Here is an 11,215-nt window from a genome sequence, read left to right on the forward strand (position 1 = left end):
AAACGAGGAACAGTTCATTCGTCAACCGTTAAATCGGATTTATTCGAATAAAAACGTTCGACGTGTACGGTGTTTGATGTCACATATGATTCGACTTGAAATCGAAAAAGAGTCAACGGTGATCGCAACGACGACGCCATTGCCAGGAAACGTTTCGAAATCGTACGAGGTCTACTATATCGTCGAATGATACGCGTTGCACACATTATAATGTTACGCGCGAACGTATATAAAAAATAATACTGTGAACGGGGATGTTCGAAATGATCGATTAATTCATGTATTTATTCGACCGTTATTATCGTCGCGGTCACTGTACAACAGACATCTCCCGAGTGTTTCCGAGGCCGTTCGTCGTACGCGCGTGTACAGCGTACGCGCAATCGGCTCTATCGTTCGCGCGGACGAGGGTGCCGACGGTTTCGAAACACTCGGCCGCGGTACGGTTTCCGCGGTCCGACGGAACCCGATAACGCAATAACGCGCGTTTTTGTCCGCGGGGACGGGAACGGTCGTCTCGATGTCCGCAAGAGTTGCCGTTCACGCGCGCGCGTACACGTCCGTGCACACGAGCGCACGGTGTATGCAGACCCGTCGTAAGATATTTTCCACCTTAAAGCGAAAACTGTACGGTCGCTCTTCATTACAAATATTACAAATCGGAATTATAATACGCTGGAATAATTTACAGTCACGTTGAACTGGTGGATAATACGATAATACGATAATAGTACAAAGATACAGTAATCATTGTCGTATACTGTCGATATTTATTAAATTTTGCTACTTGAATTTCTTTAAAATTGTATGCCCCCCCCTCCCATAAAGCAATGCATGACTTGCTCGTACTCTAACGTTCGTGCCCCGTTCGTAACAATTACGCGTCGCGTGCACGTGCGCGTACGTTGCGGCAACGTGTTGTACATTATTATGCACGCAACATCGCGGGACCCCATTAAGCGCGTGTAGCTGTAATAACGTCGCGCGGCCTCGCCACCACCCTCCCCTCCCCCGCGTGCGCGCGCGCGCCCCGCAGTATCCGCGACCCCGAGGCGGCGGCGGCGGCGGCGGCGGCAGCGGCGGTGACGTTAGCCGGCAGCGCGCGATGGAAAAAATAATTTCGCGCGCGCGTGACGGTAGGTAGGGGCAACGGGCGGTGCGGAGAAACGAGGCCGCCGCCGCTGTCGTTCACGCGCGTATTACGTTGACATTTGAAATGCGCCCGTCCGCGCACGTAAGCGCGCACCCGTTGCCGCGACGAACCCGTGTGTTTAGCCTACGAATTAGAGTGAAGCCCCGGGGTCCAAAGGCGGTTTTCAAATACGTCCCGTGTTTACCTATCAAATCTCTCACTCGCTCCCTCTCACGCGCAGTCTCCCCGCCTGCCGTTCCATCTGTATACGTAGCACCACCGGTCCCGGCGCGCTATCCGTTCGGCAAATGGAGCAACGCCCCGCCGACTGCACACCGTTCGTAGAACATCCTTTTTGGCGGCCACGTTGGCAGCGGCGTCCTGCGGATCAGGTCCCGTCGTCGTCGATCGGAGCAAACGAGTTAAACGATTTTCCGTTTCCGTTTACGTGCGCGTACAGTGCGACGTGCTTACCGTACGTTATCATTACATCCGATCACGAAAGAACCACCCGCGATTTCGAGACACTTCACTCGAGCGTCGCATAGAACATTATATAATATTGATCTCATACATTCTACCCTGATCTATACGTATATTTGAATGCATTCGCGGTAAACTCATGAGGGTGGTTTGCGCACCCATTGTCTCGTCACGGCTAAAGTATATCGATTCGTACGGTTTTCCAAAAAATCGGTTTTCGACGATTTTTTTAGATTTATTAATTTCTAACTTAGACACTTGTAATTCAAGTACCTACGTTTGGGATTTATGTATAAGTAGCGAAAAAAAAAAAACCATAAAGCCGCGTGATTTCTGAACAGTATCTTTGCCTTAATAATGCGTATTATCAATCGTATCATTAAATCAAACAACTAAAGGTTTTAACGAATGGACTAAACCTACTGTACCGAACAAAAACTTGGTACCTGACCCCAATCAAGGAGTTATGGGAATGGAATAGCCCAAACATGAGTGGTCTGTACTAAATCGCTTTCTCATAGACCATAGTTGTTATGTTGAAATTATGCACAAATGATGACTCCGGGATAGCTCAAATTGTGACTTCAGTAATCACAGACAAACAGCATTATAATAAAATGTCAACTGAGGACATTTAACCAGGGAATCGAAGAAATCTACGCGATAAAATCGGAGACAATAAAATGGATAAAGGAATTGGACGTGCATTTGTGAATAAACACTCCTAACTACTTTGTTCCAAAGCGGCTATGGTCGGATGATCAAATACTAGTCATTTTTAAACAGATACTATATATTTTTCGTGTATTGTTCTATTGTTGTGTTATTTATTATTTATTATATTTAAATGTATACATTACGTTACATCTTGATGATTTTTTTTCCTAATTTTTGATTTCAATATTAATTTTATTTTTATTTTTATTTTATTTAATTATTATTACTCTTAAGCTAAATTTAGTTTGCTGTAATGTTGATTTATCGTTAAGCTGTACAAATAATAATAATGATTAAAAATAAACTTTGTGCATTGAGTACTACGATTAAAAAACAAAAAAAAAAACCACAAACTATAAACCAACATCGTAAATATCGATAATTCACACATATATTTTTCTCATTACGATTAATTTCAAATCAAATTACATAAAAAAATACCACGGAATGTATCTAATAGAAGATTTTTTCGTAATGTACATTATGTATTGTTCTATGAAAAACAATCATATTGGATGTAAGGTACGTAGCTGAAATCCATACGAAATATGCGGAAAGACGATTCCGTTGCATTTTTTTTATATGACTTATATATAAAAATAGACAACCATCATTTTTACCTAATTTAATTAATATTTGTTAAAATAATTATTAATCTCGTCGGTCACGAACAGATAACCCCTCCCACAATCAATTCTCAACCAGGAAATAAAATCCGGATAAAATTGACCACCACAATTTGTCATACTATAATGTACCATACAATTTTCAAATATACTATATTTTTAAAATGTCTGATCTGTATCACTATATGATTGTATCACTGTACTTATCTGCGTTTTCTAGATTTTTTATTTTTACATTGTTTTCAAACATTTTTCCTCTCGTCTATGGTGATCAGCTGGTCATGTATTTTTTTTATATAAAAATAACAGTATTGGTCAATAGTTATTTGTATTAATTTAAAAAAAAAAAACTATAGAAATGTCAACTAATTGTAATAATAAACTTATAAGATACATATAAGATATAATTTGATTCATTTTTGTTTTTCTAATAGTCCCATTAGCTTCCGTATTCAATTTAAAATTTATACATTTCATATAAAGTTCTAATATTTGCATCGATGTCGCAGATAATTCGAGATGATGATATTAAATCCGATCAAGAAATCTTTAATGTACAACTTGTTCAACTTTCTGAACCAATTATCATAAAAGATGAGTCAACAAAAATTGTAAAAAATAAGGTATTTGTCAAATGTATAATAATTATAATTATTATGATAATTACACTGTAATTGATGTTTAGTTATTGTAAATAAATTTTTGTGTAGCAATCGAAAAATTCTATATTATTCATAATTTCTAAAAAGTTTTTTGTCCATTAACTTCGTACTAAAAATCAAGAAATAATCTTTTCTTAAGAAATCTATGCTATATAGGTACTAAAAGAAAAAAATCAAAATAAATTTCCTTTTTATTCAAGATTAATTAGTAAGTCTTATAGAATTGTACTGATAGCGCATTGTATTTTAGTATTTCTTTCATATTTACTAAAAAGTTATGAAAATCACTAGGTCAAACCACCACGATTACTAACGAAAAGTTGTATTTGCAATTAAGTGCGTAATATAAGGCATAATATAAATTAGTTAGATCATACATTTATAGCATTTCATACAAAAACAAACTATAAATATCGTGATAAAATAATGATTTTAATAAAAGCGCCGTTGTATAATAGTATTATAATAAAATGTTTAAATTTTTGCATGAACCCTAACTACTACAGGTACCCGATGCAACTTTTATATGTAATTTCAAGAATAATTTGCAAATTGAGATTTTAAATTATTTGCGTGATATATTATTATAATATTGAGTTTAAAAAATACTGCGCCATAATTAAAATTCCATTTTGTTCGTATATGTGTACACTGTATATTCGAACGACTGCGAATTAATATCATTGAATATCCATTGTTAGGATCGTTGTGAATATTAGAACGTTTCACGTTTGTTTATTAAGTATTCTCGCTATATAAGTAAAGAATGATCCATTTCCGACAATTATATTGAACCGATAGCTAGAAACGATTTACGTTGTTCGATATTAAGAATTTTTTGGTTCCACACGGACGTAAACGCCAAAGGTGTAAAATCTCCCTCCCCCAAAATATATGGAAAAATTAAAAATTAAATCATCATACCTATCAATGATGTAGCTGGGATTTTCGTAACAGTATATATTAACTATAAATATATTAAATATTATACATAATACGTACAAACTATAACTCTTATTTTAATTAATTAATACGTAAACATTATATCGGTATATGTTCAGTAAATAATAATAATAGAAATAATAGATTTGATGAATTTAAATTTAATGATAAGGATTTTATTTAGGATTAACCATGTTATGGTTTTATTTACAAACATCAATATTGACTCGAATATTGAACATTGATACGGATAAAAAGTATTTAAAGAGATTACATTTAATTTCATTTGAATCAAAAAAATCCATGTACCGATAAAAATTGTTACAAAAAATAACTCGTTACACGTATCTGACGATATTTACATTAGTTATTATTTGAAAGTTTTAGATCTGAAAAGACGATTATGAAAAAATTACGTCTCGTCATAATTAAAAAAAATATTACGTGTTGAGGATCATACACTGAAAATATAACTATGAAAAATATGTTCACAAAATCAAAAAATGTATTTTATTTTTGGTTTGCTTACTTTAATTTATATTCAAGTTTACTGCCCCTTCCTAATTCCAATAACGACATTGAATCATAGTAAAAAAACGCAATACAAAAAAAAAATAATAATAATACAAAATATATATAATATAAATTGTACACGTTTAAATAAGTTATATGAATAAAAGTGAATATTTCAAATGAAAAATATGTACAACGTAAGTAGGTTTATTAAAATATAAGAACAAATAATGTATACATTTTATCTAATACGGCAGGGTTGGTTGTGTTACTAAAAGGTATTTAACTAAAAATAATGAATCTGTGTTAAAATTATATGGCATCGTGTGCAACGAGAGTTCGATTTAAACTGGGGATCATTTTAGCCAGACAATTAAACATTAAACATTATTATATTACAGGAACCAGCTGGTTGTAACGACCACATATCAGGCTCGTCATATTTTTCTCAATTCAATGACGTGAACGTTCTCTCTCAATGAGGAGCTTAAGAATTATTGGTTTATATGAAATGTTATAAAATAAATAAAAATTATAATAAAAAATATTAATGGTTATAAAATAAAAAACCAAATTAATGAGGATTCAAATTATTTTTTCTACATATTGCTACTAAAATCAAAATTTGAGACATTTTTCATTTTTGGTGATAGCAAAAAAAAAAATTCTTAGGTTCGGTGCAGTAAAATTTTTATTTCCGTGCGCAATTCCTCGCTGTATATTATTAATATATTGTTGCTGTTTTTGTTCAAGAAATTCTACTATATAAAATCCCCAAAATATATAACTACCTTAATGAGACCTCTAGTGGCGTGATGTTTTCGTAAGTGATCCGAAATAACGTTTCACAGAATAATTAATTAACGCAAAAAATACTTATATTTGAATTCGTTTGATCTTTTCACGGGCGGCAATAGTTAAAAAAAAAACCAGGTACGCACCCTTGTCTAGCTTTAATCTATTTATTATATAAACGTTAGTACTTCGCATATATATATATACATATAACAATGTAAGCAAAGTCGTTTTAAAAGGAATTCCATTTTTCCGCAGATTGCTTAAACGTCACTATCACCCATTATGCATTGTATGTTATTACAGAACGTTAAGTCAGAATCTAACGAACTCAACAAGGATTATCTGAAAAAGTACAACCAAGTACTTGATGTAATTTTTCCTCCGAGGGAATGGGAAGAAAACGGAATAACATGGCGCCAAGTCACGTCTAGGAAACCTCCAAGTCAAAATGAACATTTAAAACTCAATGAGAACTTTGAGTCACAAATATCATACTGGAATATTCAGACGAAAGGACTAACCCCGATCCGAAAAGAGCTGTATGGACAGTATTTCGGTTAGTAGCAGTAAGATAAATGTTATTATACAGACCAAAAATTCAAAAAACACCATGCAATGCGAATATTACTAAAAAAAAATTCAATATAAAAAAACAATATTTTTTCATAAACATGTATAACAGACTACTCGTATATAGTCACTGCCTATATTATATTATAGTGATTTATAATAATTGCATGACTTCGATGGTCGAGTTGGATTGTACTTGTAATGTTTTTTTTTTTTTTTTTTTTTTTTACTTTGGATATATTCGTTGAGAAATTCGCTAAAATCATATTATTTTTATATCTAAAAGATAAAAAAGAGAGATCTATATTCAACAATAATAATTATACAACCAATAACCTAAACATAGACGATAATTAGTAAACTAAAAATCGGTCTACAAAATTAAAATAGACATTTGATGGCCAAAAAAAATTTATATCATCATACATTAATTGAATGTCGTCAATATCATTGTTATTGAACTATAAAGGGCACCCGGCTACAATGGAATTTAATTTTAACCTAATAAATACTAATAATAATCTTGAATTTATTGTCTCTGTTTAGTTTATTATACGCAATTTTGTTTTTTGTTCGCGGTTTTTATTCACGTTTTCACGTTAATTTAATTGGGTTTTTTTTTAAAAAAATTTTATTTTTTATTTATATTAATTTGTAATATATAGGTATTAATAAGTGAGCGAAAATAATTATCTTAAATTAAATTATTTAATCAAATCACAATTCGATGATCTTATTATTCCATAAATTATTTTATTTTATTTTATCCCGCTTAGTCTTGTTTTAAACATATTCAAACGATTTCGATCAAAATTAATTAAACCGTAAATACTTTATTATAATAATAACAATAATTGAAATGATTCGCATTACAAGATAAACTCATGGTGTACTCATTACGTCCCACACACATTTAAACTGATCTTACAGGACACCAATTGCACACCAAATAGTCTTATACGCCAAAAAAATTCTTAACCATTAAAATTTCAACCATCGCGATGCTTTACTCAAATATACCTTAACCGTATCTAATAATATAAATAAACGGCTGTTGACATAAATCATAATCAAATATTCGAATACGTACATAATCGTCAATGTTATTAGTTCGATAAAAAAAATTAACTACCTTGTTTATGGACTTTTTCCTTATCAGCAATAGTCAATAGGTACCGTGTGCTTGTGTATATTATAATATAATATATTATATTATATTATAATATAATAGATTATTTAAACTATTAATAGTTTTTCAGTTTTCTTTAAAAACCCGGTGGATTCATAAATATCACATTATATTAAAACTAAATATATATGTATATTATAAACTCATTTAGAATTTCACATATTAAAAATCGTTGTAATTTCTTTGTGAAGTTACATTCTCTTATTATAACTAATTGATAAATTGATACCAATTAATAACTTCTACAAAACTATACATATTGTATACACATAAACCACTGTTGCGCGACGTAATATAGATATCGCAACATAATATTTGTTTTATCTATATCTATTTGATGGCACATAGATATTACAATGTGATGTCACTTTTGAGAACAAAAACAGATTTATCATATAATCTTAATCTTAATGCACGTAGGGTGATATTACTTTCTAATTTACATGTTGTACGCAGGGACGGAACTAGGGGGTGGAAGACGGTGATTCATCCCTAGGCGTAACATTTTAGAGGGTGTAATTTTTGTAATTATTAACAACTAACTTGATATTTTTAACTTTGTTAAATACTGTTATTAGGTTAAACTCAATAAGTATGATTGTATATTAATTATTAAAAAAAAATTCTTGAGAAGAGCATTTGATTATTGGTCTATGATAAGGCGTAATTTTAACATTTTCCCCGGGCGTAATAATTCCTTGTTCCACCTCTGATTGTAGGTGTATACAGTATTGTTACATTATTCATCTCCTCTTGTTTCATTTAATTCTAAATCTTATAAACTAATTGTTCAACTCAAAAATAACACTTAACCAAATACTTTAATCTTTGTACAAGTCTTTATCTTTTTCCCGAATACTGTTATTTATACTATAATGTTGGCTATAGAATCTACCAATAAATTTATAATATACTGAGTAATTAAAGGCTGATACTCTAATCAGGAAGCTAGTCAGAATTATGTTAAACAATTTAAACAATTTTGTCACAAAAGAAAGCTGTATATATATCACGTCAAAATATTTATCTGTTACGTTAGATGAACAGATACGACAAGTGTATTTAAATGATGAAGAAATGGGTGAATTATTAATGAGAATAAGAAATGAACTAAAAATAACCGTGGAAGCTTACATCTATCATTTCGAAAATGGTGTCATGTTCAGTGTCAGAAAATCAAAAATTGTAAGTTATTATTGAATATCAATCTGATTCGTCATTATTTTTTTTTGCGTATATATCACAGTACTCAATCACAGTCGTGGTTTCGTCTTTTTTTTTTTTTAATACATTTATAAGTCACCGTCGTTTGAGATGGATATATACGCATAGATGATAATATGTTGACTAAGGATTATGAATGAAGATTTAAACTATCAGATAAGTCTGTAAAATGTATAGCATTGATCAGTGACTACAGGCGTTAGGAAATATTATGTAATTTTAGGCAATCATACTATTTTATATTATTTACTTTGATCTTAACTGAATAAAATAAAATGTTAGAAAATGTAAGAAGTCATAAGTATTTTATAATCATTTTTTCAAGTTTTATAAGTTATTTACATTTATAGTCATTTATAGATGGTAAATTATTGAGACTGAAATGTTAATAGAAAAAATATAAGCAACTGAACTCTATAGTATTTGAAAGATTCTGAATAGGAAACACAGTTAGAACCTTGTATAGAGATCTATAAAACTGTATTTTAAAAAAAATTTAAACAAAAAATGATAAGTTCACTGTAATGAAGATATTCAACCATATGAAATGCTTTATGAGACTGAAAAAAAAATATTTCTTACATTTTCAGTTTTTGCAGTTATAACAATAAATTACATATAGAAAAATTTATTTAAGTTTTTACAATTTTAAAAATTATAATCTATGAACGTTTTAATTTAAAAAATAATCATCATATTCATGAATACAATCAGTTTTATCATAGGTCAAACATTAAATACTTAACAGACAAATGTGTATCTAACAATTTTGAAAATTATAAAAATATTATCGAATGAAATTGTATAACATTTTAAAAACAATTTTAATATTGATAGATTTGCATTGATAAAATACAAACTATAAAATAATGATTTACATTTTCAAAAGTTTATCATACAAAATATATGCATGACTAAAATAAATATTCCTTCCATTCCATTCCAAATTTATTTTTCTTTGAATGAAAATAAAACAAATAAAGTTAATTTGTTTAAGGCGAGTATATTAAATTCATAAATTGTAATAGTTTTTCATATTCTTTAACACTTTAGAATCACTTTATAAATTTATATGAAATGCCAAATCAAATTTGTTATCAAAAAAGTTAAACATTTTAAGAGCTAATTTTTAAATAATTAAAGACATACATAAAAAAATTATCACATTCCTAATCTTGTCTGAATTTTAAAATAAATTATAAAGTTGATAATAACATTAAAATTTAAAAAAATATTGTATAAACATACATGTTTATTAATATATACTAGTATAGTAGTCCAAAAAAGGAAGAAAAATAGCATTTTGGAAGATATGATAGCACTATTGGGAGTCGTAAGATACTTGAAAAAATTAGTTCTTAATTATTACTCAGATCTAATTCTCGATCTTATGAGAAATTGATGATTGTTGTAAATATACTACTCGAAAAGTATTTATTATTATTATTATTATTATTATTATTATTTTTATTACTATTATAGCATGATCAAGAAATGAATGATATAGAAATGGATGTAAAAACTTTGAAAGAAAACAATTTGTCATTGGAAAAAAAGTTAGTTAGTACTAACATTACTCTCCAAAATTATGAAAAATATTGGACAGACCAATTAAATGTACTTATAGAAAAAAACAAACTAGAATTTCAATTCTTGACCAGAAACCATGAGGCATTACAAGTACGTATCTGATGCATAAATATAAGTTCTGAATAACACGTATTCTTAAAGTTTAGAAAAAGAATAATTGAATGTAAAAATATGATTATTTTTTTACAATTTGAACTTTTTCATATACTATTAAAATATTTATTCAATTGTTATTTGTGTTTCTAAGTTCGAAGTATAATGATATTTTGGCTTTAATCTATCTTTGATAGTTCATCCATTTCTAGATACATATTTCATTACATTTTTGTTTGAAATTTAGAAGTATATATGTCTATAATAAATTTATATTTTCCATACAGGTTCAACTCAATACGTTACTCACGCTTAAGTAAAAACTAATTCATTAGAAAAAGTACTTGCGATTTATTCATTTGTCAAGATTTTTTATTACATTTCAAGTACAAGACTTTGTACAATACTTGTAAAATACCAAATCAAAGGTCACCTCATTATCGGAACAATATAAATATCATATTATTATAATATCTATTCAGAATTTTTTTTTTTTTAATTTAATTTTAATAGGCTTTTAACATTAATATATATTTGAATATATTATGGATAATGTTGAAAATAAAATAATTTTGATTCTAAATTGAATCTAACCCATATTATATCAAAAAATGTGTGATTCTCCAAGATTCAATTCGTATAAAAAATGTCTGACCATAATTTTCAGGTAGACTGT

General features: G+C 29.6%; 1 protein-coding gene across 1 annotated transcript in view; it reads left to right on the plus strand.

Annotated features, from left to right (window-relative positions):
* LOC112684172 (28 kDa inner dynein arm light chain, axonemal-like) overlaps positions 1–10,536 on the plus strand; it is a gene marked incomplete at its 3' end in the record, with an annotated part of 90,017 nt that extends 79,481 nt beyond the window's left edge. The window contains exons 2-5 of the mRNA XM_025555531.1: positions 3,468–3,581; positions 6,177–6,429; positions 8,672–8,817; positions 10,339–10,536. Coding sequence (XP_025411316.1) covers positions 3,468–3,581; positions 6,177–6,429; positions 8,672–8,817; positions 10,339–10,536 — 711 coding nt within the window. The remainder of the gene's footprint in view (positions 1–3,467; positions 3,582–6,176; positions 6,430–8,671; positions 8,818–10,338) is intronic.
* Between the last annotated feature and the right edge of the window lie 679 nt (positions 10,537–11,215).

This window comes from Sipha flava, unplaced genomic scaffold, assembly GCF_003268045.1.
Source record: "Sipha flava isolate LNK unplaced genomic scaffold, YSA_version1 243_pilon_pilon, whole genome shotgun sequence".
Lineage (NCBI taxonomy): Eukaryota > Metazoa > Arthropoda > Insecta > Hemiptera > Aphididae > Sipha > Sipha flava.